Source organism: Thermobia domestica, chromosome 8 (assembly GCF_964235325.1).
Source record: "Thermobia domestica chromosome 8, izTheDome1.hap1.1, whole genome shotgun sequence".
Lineage (NCBI taxonomy): Eukaryota > Metazoa > Arthropoda > Insecta > Zygentoma > Lepismatidae > Thermobia > Thermobia domestica.
Window position 1 is genome coordinate 227,593,032 of NC_137461.1, and position 19,731 is coordinate 227,612,762.

The 19,731-nt window shown below is 37.6% G+C and overlaps 2 protein-coding genes across 3 annotated transcripts in view; one reads left to right on the forward strand and one right to left on the reverse strand.

Moving 5' to 3' along the window:
* Positions 1 to 19,731, forward strand: part of mtd (TLD domain-containing protein mustard) — a 1,050,893-nt gene that overhangs the window by 269,025 nt on the left and 762,137 nt on the right. The window lies entirely within an intron of this gene.
* On the reverse strand, positions 14,759 to 15,193 carry LOC145692491 (uncharacterized). The gene has a single exon (XM_081767800.1). The coding sequence runs from the start codon at positions 15,191 to 15,193 to the stop codon at positions 14,759 to 14,761; it is 435 nt and encodes a 144-aa protein (XP_081623926.1).

Below are 19,731 nucleotides of genomic sequence, written 5' to 3' on the forward strand. Positions count from 1 at the left end.
AACATAGTACGTGAAACGAATTATTTTGTGCAGAGGAGCTGCGGTGGTGCAGTTGTAGAGCGTCCAACTCTGGTGCATGGGGCCCCTGGTTCGCTCCCAGCTCGCGTCAATGAACTTTGTGGTAGACAGACACCGTGTGCGTGGGTTTCCTCGGAGTTATCCCGTTTCCTCCCACTTTCCATTCCACCATGTCATTCGTTTCTCATCATCAACGTCTCCTTTAGCCTCCACGGTATAACGTGGGATGTAAACCTGAAAGATTTCATTTCATTTTGCGGAGGTTCCGTTAGGGCGTTTGCCAGTTGGAATCACTTAACGCAGATGGTTTGAGATATGTGAAAACGTACCATGAAGTGCACACGATTGGTGATTTTTTGCTTTAAAATTTTCTTGTTTGTACTTTTAAAAATGATTTAAACGTTTAAAAAAAGTTATTATGGGATGTGTATTTTCATCCAATCTACACGTTATATTTGCACATGTACTAACTATCCCACAATGTACAACTTGAATGTTTAAGAATTTCTTGCTTTGTTACCATATTTGTTAGAAAAAAGTTCCCATGACTTCTGCGATAACCATATTATTTTCAGTTTAGTACCTATACCAACAGTATTTGGCAATTTGTACCAAATGTTTTGGTCAAATTCACTAAATGTAGGTTTAGTATTTACAACCAAATTATTTAGTTCCAAGAACCAAATCTGGATCATTTTAACAAGAGTTTTGATATTCTCAACCAAATCCATAGGCGGCGATTAGGGGGGGCAAAGGGGGGCAGTTGCCCCCCCACTTTTTTGAAGTGACCCTTTAATGTATATATCTAGTTTCATTTGGAAATGTAAAATTATTGTATGTATTACTCGTCCATAGAAAAAATTATGCCATATAATATTTGATGTTGCGTTAGTAGGGCCTACGTGTCGGTTGTCTTTCCGTGGAGTTAAGAAAGCTACACGAATTGCGTTATGATTGCCACGAAAAATGGCCCAAAAATTAATCTATCGGAGCGCAATTCCAGAGTACTTTCATTTCTTCTTACTATGTTAGTCGGCTCGATATATTAGTCAGCCGCTTTGAAACTAATTGAGAGAACATTTTACAAAAGAAAAAAAAAGTCCTTCATAAAGTTATTCTTTAATTGCACAAAAATTGACAATTTCTAATATGTCTTTCCTTCTTTCTAATATTAAGGAATATTGATTAAAAAGAGAGTAATAAGAAACAACTTGTACCTTTTCCACTCTTTTGCAGTGTAATATACGAGTGAAGTGATGCGTTTAGGGGTGTACGAGTGTATATACAATTAAATGTAGTGAATTCAACATAATTCTAGATTTTAGGATTATTTTGTATAACTGGAGTGTGGAGTGATACTAAGTATATTGATTCTAAGTATTTCTAAGTGTTATGTTTTGATGTATTCCAAGAAAGTGAAAACTGCACCTAATGGCAACGAACATATTTGGGAAGGGCCTTCGTGGCTCAGTGTTAGAGTGTTCATTTCTAGTGCGTGAGGTCCTTGGTTTGATTCCCGCTGAAGCCAAGTGAACTTTATGGTGGACAATCACCGTGTGCGTGGGTTTTCTTGGGATTCTCCCATTTCCTCCCACTTTCTTCACTTCACCGTTTCATTCATTTTTCATCATCACCGTCTTAATTAGCCTAGCCGGCATAACAGTGGAACGTAAAACTGAAAGATTTTAATTTCATTTTAACATGTTTCGGGAAGCTGCAAAAGTATTTCTTTAAATTTTGTACATGTGCTTGTAGTATTTACTGTCTTTCTCAGAGTAATAACATACATTTAGAAGCATGTGTGGAATTAAAAATAAAAGTTGTTCATTAATCCGGTTCCAATGTAACTTTTTCAAAACAAGACTCATTGTTTATTACTATGATTAATATTATCCTTTATATTTATTTGTTTCGCAAATTTGTTATTAAATAGTTACCGGTAATCTGATCACACAATTTTCCAGACAGAATTTTAAGACGTTCATAAGCAAGGAATCAAATCTCTTCTTACATCTTCGCTGTGTAAGAGTACCTACTTGTGTTGCTTTTGTCAATTTACTTAATAAAATATAAAATACAATGTACGGTATTTTAACATAAAAAGATAGTATCCTATTAGTTATACAACCTTTCGTCAAACAAAGTGTTAGAAACAACCAGTGAAACTACCACTGATATACAAATATTCAGATCATGTCTTGCCCCCCCACTTTTAACGTCCAATCGCCGCCACTGACCAAATCCTACTTATTTGGTCATTATTTGGTTACACTTACGAAATGAATATTTTCTACTGGTAACCAAATACTAGGTTCCCGCAACCAAACAAATCATAACCAAATTATTTCATGCTGGTGACCAAACGTTTGGTTGGCGCTAAATTGACCAAACGATTTGGTCACCAGTACATATTTTTTGATCATTTGACCAAACCTTTTTTTCAGTGTATACTCTTTTTCTCTTATAATTATACTCTCTTGCCTCAATCATGTAAAAGTTCTTTCTATCAGAATTACAAATTTAGTTTGAAGTTCACCGTAGTTTAAACCTTTCTTTATATTATCTTTGACATAATTGAAAACTTCTTATGTAACTATTCTCATATTTGTGGCCAATTTAAAGTTTCTATATTTAGAGGAAGTATCTTATAGGTTTTGATAAGTAAGTCAGTCACTGTCAAAATTTAATGATTTATTTATTTATATTATTATTAGGTTTTCACGACCCTCTATCTAACAACAAAATACGCTGTTAAGTAGCAGATTGTACCTATTGTTGTTTGTCATGTATCCTAACGATCATGTATCAATATCGTAATCCGATCGTGCCAAAATCGGACCAATCAATAATAAAGCATGTCAAATTGTCAAACAATGCTGTAATACGAACCAATGCCTATGGCTAAATTTATCACTTGAAGCTTCCCTGCTTCCCAGCCCTAACTTAAACTCCCTTGTGGCTATACGGTTAGCTTACTTGCTTAACTTAGCTTAGCTTATGCAAGAGATCTAGCTTCGATTTCCGGTGGGAACTCATGTACTTCGGATCTCATGGTAAGCTGTATATCCACGTCTCGTGTAAAGTCGGTGCTGAAAAGATTGCTAAATCCAAAAGCAACCAAATTCAACCTATCTCAACATTTCAATGGTGTTTTTAAGAACAGTAGAATAAGCTAACGAAAGTAAAGGGACAAACAGAATTCCAGGGGCAGTCCTGTTTATATAAGATTCAACCTCAGCCTCTCATAATCGCAGTATCAGATTGATGATAAAGTGATGTGAGATTAAAGCAAGTGACCTTGAATTAACTTGATAAGTGGTGACGAATATTTTAGTCCTAATATTTTCAACTGATCGATGTATTACGTAGGTCGATGTACTGTGTGCTTTTACAATTGCAGTACACAGTTTCAATAACACAGATCGTTTAAATAAGTCGTTTCCAACTGGCCAGCATATGATGTAGAAGCACGCTTTTCAATGAGAGCATAAGTCTAAATGATACACATCGTTTCAATGAGTTATTTCCAACTGGGTGATGTATAACGTAGAAGTTCACTTTTACAATGACAGAATAGCCTACAGTTTCAATGATACAAATCTAATTGACCAGTGTATGGTATAGAAGCTCTCTTTTGCGAAGAGGTTATCCAGTCTAAATAATACAGATTATTTGAATATGTCATTTCCAGCTAACCTATGCATGACGTAGGAACGCGATTTTACAATCTTAGTCGGGAGGCAGAACACATGGTTATTAAGTTTCGTTCAACCCGATGTATATTGTAAAAAATCATACTTGCTAAGGATCTGGTAATGTCTATAATGAGACGATAGCACTTGCAGAAGAATTTGTGGTGAATCTCTACACCGATTCACAAAAATCTTCGATCAGTGCTGTCTACGCTGATTTGGTCGGTCACAAAAAAGGAGACCATCTTCCAGCAATGAAGTGTGCTCTAATGCTCCACATCAAGCGAGCACAAATTGAAACATACATTTAGCGGCACTCCAGTGACTCGAATATTTACTTCCTTCAACTCGAACATTTTGGTTGGCAAACTACGAATGGAAAATTGGTGCCCAAATGGACCACTCAGGAGTCTATGGCTAAAAGTTGTCCAGACTTAAAATTTTGTACATGTAAACATATGTGGAACACAAACAATTGCAAGAGTGTGTAGGCTTCAGTGGAGTGCCTGAAAACCTGTAGCTGTAATGGTAACAATTGTTATAACTTACTTATAAACACTTACGTGCCAGAAAATTATTCATCTGATGAGGATTCAAGAGACTAAAGAAATATGTAATTTTGTGCAGATTTGATATGATAATGTAGAATATTATTATAGTTTTGCTTGTTTCCACTAATTAGTAAGTATTTAATGAAATTCGATGTAATATTCTCATAAATAACATACAAATAGAGTTATCGAGGCTTCTGCAAAAACATTTTTTAAAGTGACCATTGAGAAAATACAGACAATTCTTGATTTTAAAAATACCCTTCAGCTTTACAACGATGTTATCAATCACCCTATATATATCACCTGTAAATGATGTTTGCCCTTACTTAAGACATCTTCACATATGTTCTTACCTTATTTATATTTTCTGCTTTTTTAATTATGGTTAGATAAGATTTTTGTTAAAGAAATAAGGAATTATTTTCAACGACCAGTGGAAATACTGCACAAAAATAGAGTTGAAAAATCTGAATCAACCTGAATATCAACTGTAAATAGATTTTAACACTATAAAATACATTTATACTTATCTCAAAATTTTGTGATCCTTAACGCACGGTCGTATCAAGTGATCGGAGATCTAGAAAGGATCATGACAGTGCAGGGGAGCTCAAGGGAGAAGGGTGAGAACTGTTCTTCAAATATTTGGAAAAAATCAGCTTTTATCTCGAAAACAAAACCTTTATTGACTGACGTGAGCTGAAATTCAGTGGTGCCATTCAGAGCATCAGCATTCGAATCAAAGTGCACTTTCCTTCAAACTTACCTCGCTGTACGGCTATTTTTGGAAGTAAACCTAACAATATTGGTACCGTTGGAAAGATAATTTAATGTTCTACAAATTTCTGCTTTATTATAATTGGTGATACTATCAGATAAAAATCAATATACGCGAAATTAAGAGGTATATAGGTAATTAAATATTGGATCAATTTTCGTTGACCGTAAAAATAGAAAGAGAAAAGCCTAAAATATCGTTGTCGTTATAGTGTGCTAGAAATACTTTAAATTTTTTAAAAAAAATCACAAAGGCGAAAATTATTTTGAACTTTCAGTACATTGTATTGTCCCATTTGCACTCATATCATAAACAAAACTCGTTAGGGTCAACGAATAACGACACCAGCTTTAATTTCTTAGGGGAGCAAGCGGGAGGTCAGCTATTTTTAGTAAACAAAATATACAGGTTTTGTAATACTCAGCGAGTTCACAGAACCGTTTGTTATACCCAAACATAACAGTAAATTTTATTCTGTTATACCTAGAAACAGTAAATTTTAGTTTAACTATCTTTGTTTTTAGAAATTCTTACAGTTACAACTGTATGATCTCTCAGAACAAGGTTGAGGGCTGTCGAGAAAGTACCAGACGTTTTGGCCTATTGCAGCAGTGGGCGGGACTAGAGTTGCCATCTTGGTGTCAGAACGTTGCCACACTCAGTACGTATCCAGCTATGTTAGCGTGAGGACTGTGACGCTCTTACTGTGCTTTTTGAGACGTGTTACAATGTGCGCTGCAATAGAAAATCCCACATGTTGTGAGGTACGTTCTGTGATTAGGTTTGGTTGGCAAAAAAAAAAAAAAAAAACTGCAAACGAATTGAAATTCATCGCTAACTGTGTGAAGTGTACAGACATGGTATAATCAGTAACGGCCGAGTCCACACACGACCAAGCGTACCCGAGAGCTCTTGGTTGATTTTGGATAGGAGGTGATCGAACACCATACAGCCCGGATTTGGCGCCGAGCGACTACCACTTCTTCCTAACGATGAAGACATGGCTCATTAAACAACACTTTGATACTTACACCGAACTGCATGCTGGTGAAAGCCAGTAGTTGAAATCGCAGGCGACAGATTTCTACCGCGACGGTATTGAAAACCTTGTGCCACAGTGTGATTAGTACCTTAATTTGCATGGCAATTATGTAGAAAAATAACTTAAGAATGTACCTTTCAAAAGTATATAATACAATTTGTTTTGTTCATTCTGTTACTCTTTATTTCAAAACATATGTTACTTACTGGACAGCTCTCGTATAAGCGTTTATTCCTTAATCTCAAATGCTCATATATCAAGAATGAGAACTGGGATCCCATGAGTGTAGTGGTGAGGATTATTTATATTTGGAACGCATATATGCTATTATATCAACAATTGTTGATCCATTGCTGGATTAAGGTCTTTCCAATATTTTTTGACGACCATCCATCTTGGATAAGTGTTTGCAAGATTTTCGCAGTGTTACCTAATTTCGTCACACCACCTTGTATTAGGATGTTCTCTAGGTCTCTACCTGTTACTTGTGGTATCCAGTAAAAAAATTATTTTTTTCTACTTTGTTGTTACCTTTCTACAGAACCGGTTGTTAAAACATTAGAATAGCACCACTGATAATACTTGACCTACACTACGATACAATATGTCTGGGGGGGCGCGGTTGCTCAGTGGTAGAGCGTTCACCTCTGGTGCTAGGGGTCTCGGGTTCAAACCCTGCTCCCGCCAAGTGAACTTTGTGGTGGACAAACACCGTGTGCGTGGGTTTTCTCGGGGTTCTCCCGTTTCCTCCCACTTTCTTCATTCCACCATTTCATTCATTACTCATTATCACCGTCTCCTTTAGCCTAACCAGCATAACCGTGGGACGTAAAACTCAAAATTTCATTTCATTTCAATATGTCTGGGGAGTAGTCGAGGGGACGGGCTAAGTTATTAGGGAAGCCCTCCCCCTACTAGCGTCGTCACTGGGGTCAACAGATACCAATCAGTTTCAGCGTTCACATCATGGTTTCCTCTCATATTCTCATTCCACCAATTCCTCCATCATCATTCACTTGCCTTAATCATCGTCACCTTTAGCCTAAAGGGCATAATCGTGAGGCAATCTGAAAGCTCTAATTTCATTTAATTTCTAATAGATAGTGTGGTTATCGTGGAGCATCAATTTTTAGATATACAAAAAATCTCTCCATTTTATCGAAAACTACACATTAGGATCACTTTCCCGTATCACTTTTTTTAACTCAATGAGTTATATTGATCTATAATTTTCCTCTGGATATTTTCCCCCTCGTTAAACGATAATGATATTGTGAAATATTAAACATATGTAGAAATTCCCGAACGGTGCGGGGAATGTCAAACTACATTAAATCTCCTGAAGTTTCCTTTCAAGATACAAGCTGAACGTAGAGTTGCTTACTAAGTGGAAACTTTAATCAGGGAGAAAAAACTAACAAAAACCTGATGCTTTTACAGTAGTTGAGCTAAGATGATTCTTGTGTTATCATGTCGCAGAAATACAATAGAATGATTCCGATAATATCGAAGAAACCATGTTGGGGTAAGCTTCTGCATCCTTAATGACGAAGGCCATCTATTTTTATTATTATTATCATTATTACAGGAGGTTTCTAGATTGCGCTGAGAAGTACGTGTGCTGCACTAGTTCCGTTGATAAGACACGTTTCCGTGTTTGCCTTACGTGAGCGTAGAAAATCCCTTTCAGTAATGATCAGAAGGGAGAGAGAGAGAGAGGAGTCTGGAGAACAGAAGCTGTTTACTTAGTCTAGCTAGATGTCTTTGGGTGGGACTTTTATTGTGCATCTTGGGTTAGTCTGTTTATAGGTTTTTTTTTCTTTAGTATGGGCAGAGATAGGCATCGATACAAATTAGGACGGCAGATCCAAACATAAGGTAATCATTGAAGCAACGATATTTCTTGCTCCTATTATTTTTACCTTGAGAAGTTTGTGTTTCCACTGAAATTTAATAATAATAATAATAATAATAATAATAATAATAATAATAATAATAATAATAATAATAATAATAATAATAATAATAATAATAGAATATTATTAATATAATGGGAAAATGTTCGGAGATAAAACATAGACCAGTTAACATAATTGATTAACTGAACAAAATGATATGAGACAGTGTAAGACCTTACGCGTTGTTTCCGAGAAAATCTTTTTTTTAAAATAAATATAATAATTCATGCTGTACAAGAACCATATATTGTTAAGAAACATGGTCGCTTACTCTGAGGGAGAATCACAGATTGAAAGTATTGGATAATAAAATCTGAGGCGAATATTCGGACCCAAGAATAACGGGAATGGAGAATAGCGGAAACTTCATAACGAGGAACTGCATAATTTATACCACTTACCAAACATTGTTAGGGTCATCAAGTCTAGGAGGCTTAGGTAGGCAGGTCATGTAGCCAGAATAGAACAAAGGAACAGTTTCAAAGTTTTGACTGGAAATCTAATTGCAAACATCCATTCGGAAGACCTAGGCGCAAATGGGAAGACAATATTAAGATAGATCTCGCAGAAATACAAATACAAAGTAAACTAGATCCAGTAGATTAAGGACAAAACTTAGTGGGCAGTGAACATGGTTTTGAACCTCCCGGTTCCATAGGACATAGAGTTCCATAGTACAAGACCATTCAATCGAATTAAAATGAAGCTCTTACTGAAGTATACCTTTACCAAACTCTTAACTGTGACACTATACTTTAAGACCACCATATATAATATGTTTAATGAGATGTAACCCAAAATTACGATTTCCTCTTATACTGAAATTTTTGTTTTGTGCAATGTTGTGCAAAGATGAGACACAGCAGTCAATAGATTTGAGCTGAATATCATGGTTGAGAATAAATTCTCATGCATAATTTACGAGGAAAATAATTTTTATGACATAAAAACATATATTTCTCGCCATTAAGGTCTGAGTTTTATTCTGGTGAAATAGTGTTGATATATTTACTCGTATGTACACTGTAAAAAAAACAACACAAAATGACTACCACTATAGCGTGTTACTTGTGTGATAATTCAGCACCAAGCACATCACCTTCCGAGCATATCAGAAACAACTGGTTACTACCTGAGAGAATTTGCATTTGTATTTATCGTTTAATATGAGGAAAGCTTTGCGAAATATATTTGGCACTTATGCTAAGTAACGAATAATATTGTATGTTTTCTGTAATCGGTCACAATAATATTGTTGTAAACCTGTGAATCGTCTGATAACAATTACACAGGCAACAGTTCTGCCATCTTAAGTTCATACGTGCTAAGTCACAAGATTAACAGATAAAGAAAACAGATGGAAGCACACTTATCTGTGTAACTGTTGTCAGATGAGTTACAGATTTACAACAATATTATTGTGACCGATCACTGAAAACATAGAATGTTATTAGTTACTTGCCATAAATGCGAAATATATTTCGCAAAACTATGCTCATACCAAACAGTAAAAAACAATGCAAATACTAACAGCCAGTAAGGAGATATTTCTGATATGCTTTGGAGGCGATGTGGTTTGTGTTGACATACTTACTTAACCAAGAAGCCTAGCCTCTCTTGTGTTAGTTAATGTGCCAGCGAGGACCAAGTATTGTAAAACGTACTTGTGAGCATAGCACACTTACGCACTTAGAGGATTGACGAGAGTTCTCACTTTCGGAGGGCAATCTTGCTTTTTGAAATACATTTATTCATCTTTCATTTCGCTACTATCTTCATTTGACCTTCGGCCCTAGGCTCCATACTCATTGTGACGGACCTTGGCAACGCTTCCGGACCACTGCATCTCGAACAATAAATTCCTATTAATATTGGACCAATGGACGGACGTCAGAAAACTCATCCCCGTATTGTTACTGGCACCAAGGGAAGCAGTAATATATAAACCGGGGACAACATTGATACTGAAGACAGTTCACCTCGAGATCAACGAACTCGTTCTAGATCACCACACGGGCGTGACTCTACCTCTGAACCTCTAAAACGGCCACGCACTAGTACTGCCTACAACAAGCAAACAAATAAAATGGATTGGTCTTCAACAACTAATGAATCAGATACCTCAGCTGAAATTATTGGAGATTATGGGTGCGGATTTAGACGAAATCGATCAACTATCGACCAAATATTTACCATTCGCCAAATACTCGAAAAAAAAGTGGGAATACAATACCCCGGTACATCAACTATTTATTGATTTTAGAGAGGCGTACGACTCGGTTAGGAGAGAAACATTACACAACGTTCTTACAGAACTTGGAATACCGACAAAGTTAATTAGATTAATTAAAATAGGTTTAAATGAATCCCAAAGTAAAGTCCGGGTGGGAAAATTTTTGTCCACGAGTTTCACGTCGAAAATGGCCTGAAACAAGGAGATGCGTTGTCACCATTATTATTTAACTTTGTTCTGGAATACGCTATAAGGAAAATCAAAGATAGCAACCAGGGCCTAGAGTTGAACGGTATTCACCAGGTTATGGCATATGATGATGATGTAAATTTAATACGGGGTGATAGGAGAACAATAGAAAGAAATGCAGAGATCTTATTAAACGCTTGCAGGGACATGGGTTTAGAAGTAAATGCAAAGAAAACTGAATACACGGAACTGCGTAGGGACCGTGACACGGCAAATAATGGATGCGTTAAAATATTAAATAATACTTTTGATAAAGTGAATAGTTTCAAATATCTAGAATCAATATTAACAGACAAAAATCATATTCAAGAAGAAATTAAATGTCGACTAAAAGCAGGAAATTCGTCGTATTCGGTTTAAAATCTCTTGTCGTCGCGAATTCTGTCGAGGAATTTGAAGCTTAAAATATACAAAACGATAATCATGCCTATTGTTCTGTATGATTGCGAAACATGGTCGCTTAGTCTGAGGGAAGAACATAGACTGAAAGTATTGAGAACAAGATCCTGAGACGAATATTCGCACCCAAGAGGAACGGAAATGGGGAATGGCGGAAACTTCATAACGAGGAACTACATAATTTATACGGTTTACCCAAAATTGTTAGGGTCGTCAAGTCTAGGAGGCTTAGGTGGGCAGGTCATGTAGCTAGAATTGAAGAAAGTAGAAACGCTTTCAAAATCTTGACTGGAAGACCAATTGGAAAACGACCATTGGGAAGACCTACGCGCAGATGGGAAGACAATATTAAGATGGATCTCGCATAGATAGGAATACCAAGAAGAAACTGGATCCAATTGGCTAAGGATAGAAGTCAGTGGAAAGCTTTTATGAACGCGGCATTGAACCTCCGGGCTTCATATTCCATAGAGTTAGTTAGTTATGTACTCATCAAACATGCGTTTCCTACTTTTCTTCTATTCCTCAGCCATCTTTATACTTTCATCCTCCGAACTGTTTTTTTTTTTTTACACTTGATTGGAAGTATTCCAAAGTTCTATTATTTCTCAAGCCAAAGAAACCACCATTAGATGTTCAGTCGTATCGACCAATTCATCTAACTAGCTGCCTTTGTAAAATCTTAGAACGGATTCTTGTTTGCCGAATTCATGATCATATCAGACGTCACAATCTTCTGCCAATCCATTAAGCTGGTTTCCGGTCTCATTTCAGCACCTTAGATCAGCTATTTTGTCTTACGACCGCCGTCTGTAACCAATATAATCGGGGCCTTTCTTCCTGTTTACTCACGTTTGACCTCGAGAGAGCATTTGATAAAGTTTGGCATCCTGGGCTTATTTATTAACTATATCAATATACATTACCTATTTCCTATATGTGCTTCATCAATTCCTTTTTAACGGGAAGTCTGACATACATATCTATAAACAGCGCTCTTTCTCATCCGATCTTCTTACACTCTGGAGTTCTTCAAGGTTCGTCTTTGTCGCCTCTCCTCTATCTCTTATACTCTTATACGTTGCCGATCTGAGATTACCAGACAACATTCAAATCTATTAGTTAGCTGACGACACAGTTTTTCTTTCAACAGCCCGTAGTATTCAGCAAATTAATCGACTTATGCAACCTGCTATTGATAGATTTGTAGACTGGTGTAATGTATGGAGATTGAGTATTAAATCTGTGAAGACATATTCACTTGTATTTTTACCACCAGGACGGCGCTCCAGAGTCTACCGAAACACGAATTTACTATGTCTCCATGTAGAACATACATCAGTTCCTATTCGACTCTGGCTTACTTTGGCACCGTCTTTGACAGAAAAACTATCTTGGATCCAACATCTTAAGAAGGTTGTCACTCAATCCCAAAATAGACTGAATTCGATTAAACAGCTAGTTGGTACAAGTTGGAGCCTAAAACCTTCTATGGTCCTCCATACCTACAAAGCTTTCATGAGAAGTACCTTAATTTATAGTCATACGGCTTGGGTCTCTGCTTGTGACAGATATTATCAAAAGTTGTGTATCATGGAGAGACATGCCTTAAGATTAGCATTTCGAATCAGATTGCCAATCCAACTAGGCTCCTGTACAACCTTATTGATTTTCTGTCTTTACTCCCACATTTGGAATGACTTCGAATCCGCTACATTACTACACGTTTTGAGTTACACCATGAAATGCTACAGGATATCCTACTCTACGATCGAGACAACGATGCACCACCACGATACTTGGACTCTCCGCTACAACATTATATGACACTGTATCACCTCCAGTTGGATCCTGCCAACAGAGACCCTGATGTACTTACCATTTATCATCCACGTCATCTATCACCTCATGTTTATCCATCATACGCACAGCGATTACCAACTAATATGGGCCTCCCCTGTCTTCACCAGTTCCTCAGTGACCCCAGGAACAGAAGATAATTTCATCTGTTTGCTAACAAAACCTAGTGATGTGGCGTCTAGTGCTATTTATCCATTATAATTTCATCATATCATTTCAGTTTATATATTATGTTTTCTACTCGTTACTTGCATTTTCCCTGTTTATTTACCCTCATGCACATATATTATTGTTGTTCTTTTCACTTATATGCTCGTTTACTGCACATTGTTATTTTGTTATTGTTTATTTATAGTTTCTTAGATGTATATTACTGTTCATTGTGTTTGCATTATTTAATATTTAATGAATAAAGACAAATCACTTAGACCCACTACAATATCATTATACCACGATTGAAACTGTCATATGATCGAGGCAATGTTGACAGACGAATGTTAAGATGCTAAAACCAAATTATTGTTAAGTTAATATAAGAGACTAGCAGCGTTCACCCCGCTTCGCTGCGGTCACCCCGGAACGCAATAAACCTTGTTAATTAGATAATTTTTACTTTTTCGCTTTCAAGTGATATGATAAAAACCATAGTAGATTCCAGTAAATGTTAACATTATATCGCCTGTCATTTATGTTAACCCGCCGAGTCACATGGTCATGCGGGTTGCATATAAATACGTTTATTTTTACCTATGATGAACTAATAACAAAGGATTTGTACGTATGGACACTTGAATGGTCAATTATCTCAAGACACTGGTAATTAAAAATTAAAGTGATATGATAAAAACCATCTAGGGTCCAAATCCTAATAACCCCCCAAAAATGAAAGAAATTGGTTCAGCCGTATTAGCGTGATGAGTTCACAAAGGATTTGTGCGTTCTCTTTTATATATATAGATAGAGACGCAACCTGTTGCATTTTCTATCTAAACAATAAGTTACATATCAGCCAGGTTGTGTCGGATTGCGTTGTTAACAATGTGAGAAACCAGTTCCTCTAATTAATTTTGTTTCGCAGTAACTTACGTACAAAGAATTTTTGAAATGTTCAGGACTATTATTTCTTTTATTTGTTTAAAAGTCCGAAACGGTCGTTTTAAGGGAAAATAAAAAAAGTATAGCGTACACCATACGGGTAAACGAAAGATCTGACAACTCTACACAACACTTCTAACAGTGACACACAGTCGTATTAACAGTGAGGTTCATACTACCTGTAATAATAATTCAAATTATTGTAGTTTTTATGTTAAAACCATCATAGACTACAGCAGCAGTGTGCTGTATAAAAATAATTATAATGTATTAATATATTATAATATCACCCCGGACAAAAAATTAGTTACTCCCTTGGTACTTACGTTAATACCGTGTAGCGCCGCCTCTGGCCTGGATAACCACCTGGATGCGGTCGGGAAGGGAGTCTACAAGGGTCTGCCGTCACATCCAGTTGAACCCACTCACGGAGGATAAGATCACGCAATTCCACCAAACGTCGGGGATGCTGATGTCAACGTTTCACCCGCTGTTCCAACTGATCCCACAGATGCTCAATTAGGTTGAGGTCCTGCGATTTTGCGAGCCATTCGATTTGTGGTAGGGTACCTGAGTGTTTCTCAAACCAGTCACATATGGGTCCAGCTCTGTGAACCATACTGTTCTCGTCTTGAAAAATGGGGTTGTCTATAGCAAAGTCATCACGAAGAAAGTGACTGAAGGGCAACACCTGCTCGTCCAGGATGTTCAAATAAACGTGCTAGTTCATGTTCGTGGACTCCTTAATGAATGGGACCACCTCATAGTACGAAAAACACCCCCAGAACATGATAGACCCACCCCCGGACACGACGCCGGGCATCATTCGAATACAGGCAAAATCGTGATTCGTCAGACAATATGACACGGCGCCAGTCTGCTACTGTCCATGTTTGATGCTTATTGGCCCATTGCAGATGAGCAACTTTATGTGCATGTGTGAGCAGTAGCCTTTTGCGATGTACCCAACTCCTATGTTCATTGCATGCAGTTCCCGTCGCAATGTTCTCTTGCTGAGAGGTTGGACTAGGCCTTCATTCACGGACTGCAGTAATTCCTGGCGGATTTGGAAGCGATTTCGATTCAGAAGCCTGGCAACATGTCTTCGGGCCCGATCTGTAAGAATCTTTTTCCGACCACAGTTCTGGCGTCGTGGTTCATGGCCACATGTGTTACACCACTGCTTGTAGACACGTTGAACAGTCCGCCGCGAAACACCAACAAATCGGGTAACTTCCATCATTGTGTGGCCATGGACACGGCCAAACACGATTGCCCCTTTTTGCCACTCATTCACGTCAGCGCTCTTCCCCATCTTACCGCTCACACACCGCTTCTATCGGTTCTGTGTCACTCCACAGTAATGCCCTCTGATCGCCTCGAGGCAGTGTAGGCACGTTTGGCCATGTGATTCGACCAATACGCCACCTGTACCTGTTTGCCGACGCAACCTTGCTCTCACGCTGGGGTGACTTTTTTTTTTGTCCGGGGTGCATATATTAATAAACTTTGTATATACAGGTTGATTCAGCTATCTTGCACTCGAATATGATGGATACCGACATCCTCAATGAACTTCCTCACATTCCTACTCATCCACCCTCACTTACCCTTACTCATCTATTCAAACTAACCCCAGGAGCGGGTCAAGGAGGGAGAAGGATCGCCCCTACCCCCAAAGACGGAATTTTCTTATTTTATATATAAATAAAACCTACCCACAGTTTGGAGCTCTTAAAAGTAACTCTAAGTAGCAGTATAACAACCCACCGTCCCCTCCAGAAGTCCGTCCTGGATACGCCCCTGGCTCACCCTCACTTAACTCCCTATACTCACTCGCTCTAAACCTCAATAAACTCCCTAACATTCCCTTGCATTCGCCTTCACCCTTATTAATATTCGTATTGTCATTCATCTTCACTTAATTAAATCATCCTCATTCAACTCCCCACACTCATTCTTCACTCTTAATGATCTCCCTCACCCTAAGATACTAGTGATGACCATACCCCTCACTCGCCCTCAATACCATATACAAAATGAGAGTGAGAGTGGTTCTCATGAGGGCAAAATGAGTGAGAGTCGCCATCTCTAATCCAAAATATGTTTTATTTATTGCTTTCTCAATGTTTCTCTCACATAGATATTTACTAGATACCCAGGATTTAGAGATTTAGAAGGATATAGTATTGCTTCAGAATTCGCTCATTTGAGAACAAATTGGACGTTGCTAGGCAACAGAATTTCACCTGCTATATAGTGGAAGCATATCTCATCTTGCTCTTGCGTTCTGTGAATGTTGGCTGGAAGAGGCTTTTGTGACGTCCTCAACGGTTAGTCTCATCTTTATTGCGTATTTTGAAAACAAAAAACGACTAAAAGAGGTAAATAAAAGACAGCAGTAATATATGATAAGTTTGTCTTCGTCTTTTCATTATTTAGAGTAAAATTTCATTTTGTATTCCTTTTTATACATGTTGCTTGCGAAGTTAAATACATCCGCAACTTGAATCTCATTATTAATTTGGTGCGCTTAACATTAATGAAATGAATTAAAGTTATCTCTTCAAATTACGTTAAAACGTTTTAAATCTTCCTTTACTATTCCTTCAAATTATGTTAAAATGTTTCAAATTTTTTTGAAACATTTTTAAATCCGTTCGGAACAATTCTATAAGTTACGAAACAAACATGTTTATACTTTGTTTCATTTTTTAACAAAACAATCAAACTTTGAATGCGTATTGCTCGTTGGTTGAATTGCAGTTTAACGTCTCTTTCAGGCACCGAGCTTATACTGACGTAGACCTAAAGCTTAATGTGGCATCTGAGCTTCATGAACTCCTACCGGAAATCGTCCAGTGTTTCTTCGAGACATGTTTTTTTGGGGGGAACTGCCCCCCCCCGGAGCAGACCAAAATAATACGTCTATAATATAATAATAAATAGAATAGTATCAGTAGTTCCCCCCGGAATACCTCTGGTGCATGGGGTCCCGGGTTCAAACCCTGCTCCCGCCAAGTGAACTTTGTGGTGGACAAACACCGTGTGCGTGGGTTTTCTCGGGGTTCTTCCGTTTCCTCCCACTTTCTTCATTCCACCATTTTATTCATTTCTCATAATCACCGTCTCCTTTAGCCTCACCGCCATAACCGTGGGACGTAAAACTCACGGATTTAATTTCATTTCATTTCCCCCCGGAATACTAAGTGTGCCCCCCCAGAACATTTTTTCTGAAAGAAACACTGCTCGGATTTGCTCGCGGAAGGAATGTACGCTAATTACATAGTCACAAGGAAGCTCCACGACTTTGGTAGGAGTTGAGTAAATTGTCATAATATTACATCGTCGGTCATTGAGTTTTGTTGTATGTTGAGCACATATTACTCCTTATATCATTTAATCTTACAATGTATCGGGCGTAACTAGCCTCTGTAACGCAACAAATGAATGAACCGGTATCACGCGGATGACGCCTTTAACTCTATTGAGATAATAAGTTGGAATAAAAGAAGGCAATTTGTTCCTGAATTGCGTAGTATGAAATTACACTGAGGAGAATGTTTTCCTTCAACACTGGAACATAGTGTACATCTAGGAATCAACAGTGCATTTGGGCTAAGAGTGGTGAATAAACGCACCATATGAATGTAGTTGGGACGGTGTGAAATTTAGAGTCGATGACACAGCGTTGACAAATTTGCCCTGCGGCCACCAACCAACAGCATGTTCTGATGAGCTTTGTAGAAACACATTGGAACTGAGAAGGGTTCGTGTAATTACAGACGATGTCTGTGTCGTTCGGGAGCTCCGCGCAATCGGTAAAGTGAAAAAATTGAAATCATGTTGTATGACTTGACACCGGTGGCCCCGCGTAGCCTAGTTGCAAACACTCTTGCCTTTAGTGCCAATGGTCCCAGGTTGGATTCCCGGATAAAGACACTCGGACGGGAAAGTGTAAAAAACCGTTTCATGCCAGCCATCCAGAGTAAAGTTTCCCTGGGTTGTCATTATTCCCACCAGGAGATTGTACCTAACATAAAAGTCCCAGGACACTTCCTAACTTTCCCATTTCTTTCTCCCTTCCTCACTTCCCCGAGTAGTGTGATCGCCGCTTTGCATTATCCCTCATACGTGACAGGTTAACATGTCTGTAGATGTCGGAAGTTCAGAAATATAATTCGTAATTAGTTGACATCCGACCAACAATAATCAATTTCTTGGTGTGTGCTGTTCTTCGGGAGTACGAAATAACGGGAGGATTTCCAGTATGTGGTTGTCACTTTTGATGGAAAATGATTTGTTATGATACTCATAAACATTCAGGATGTTTCCAGAACCACTCTTCCATCTACAGAATATGCTGCTTTTAAGGTGGTCTGCGATGGAGGTAATCCATCAAGTCTTCTTTTGTCAAGGCGAAACTATTACTGCGGATCGTTAACTCTGTGAAATGCACCGCAGACGCCCAGAATGGTCAACAGACATGTTGGCCTCATATTATGTGACCACGCTTACCGACATGTCTCTCAAAACACGGTGCGGACTTTCCATGAGTTGCAGCACAAAATCTTCCCATCACCCATTGTATTCACCGGACGCTTATCCCTCCTCTTCCGCATTTTGATTACTTCTTGGCAGGGAGGAACTTACCTAATGTCCGAACGGTCTAACATGAGGTTGAACAGACCTTCGTCATAGAATCCAACCGATATCTGAGCAAAAGCAGAAGTGTGTGGCTCAATCAGAGATTACTTTGACTAATCATATATTATAGATTTCATTTCTTTAGCATTTAAAATTGACTCGCGTCAGTCGAACATTTCAATCATTACAGAGACCATAACGAACAAACAAAGAAAACGTAAAAGGTACTTTTTCTTACATAGCCGTTAAAAGTGAAGTAGTATCTTAAAATCCTTCCACAATGGAGATCGTTAAAGCAAATTTTCATGGACATTTTAGCCGTTCGTACTTAGAATAGCGTTTTTTAACGTTTTGGTTGTGTATTTCCATAGAAATAGAGGTTGAAAGCTCTAAACTGCAAGCTGAACTACAAATAAACAATCACAAGTGATACTAAATTAAGGTTACCAGACGTCTTCGTTTTCCGGAGATACTTTCCGTATTTTATCTTCACTTTCTGAGGAAACTCTGTCTTCATGATGTATCTTGATTTTCTACATGTCGCCGTAAATGTCTTATTTCCTTCAATGAAGTTATAATCCATGTTTTTTTTTTTTTCAATATTATTTTTAACATTACAATTGCACACAGTCACCACTTATGGGGAAAGTTGAAAATATTACTATGAATGGAGCCTTTATATAATTTCATTAGCAGTGTTTTACTAACACTGTGATTTCTATTCTTTGATTTCTTCTTTTTTATTCTCTCTCTCCTAGTCCTACCCGCTAGGCTAATGACTAGCGCGTGTGCCTTTCATACACGTTGTCTCCTTTAGCCGTCTTCTTTGATCATCCAACTCCTTTAGCCTAAAGAGCATAACCATGGGACGTTAAACTGTAATAATAATAATAATAATAATAATAATAATAATAATTATTATTATTATTATTATTATTATTATTATTATTATTATTATTATTATTATTATTATTATTATTATTATTATTATTATTATTATTATTATTATTATTATTATTGTTATTATTTCATTTCTTCTACACTAATTTAATTGCCACTATAAAGGAAACAATTGGGTATAAGGACATTGCGCTGATAATAATTCATATCCTTCGATTCATTCTTGAATTCACCTGACGTCAAATGAGGAAGAAGGCGGGTGGACATCGTTTCCCTACTCCCAAAAAATATCTGTGGCATCCCCCC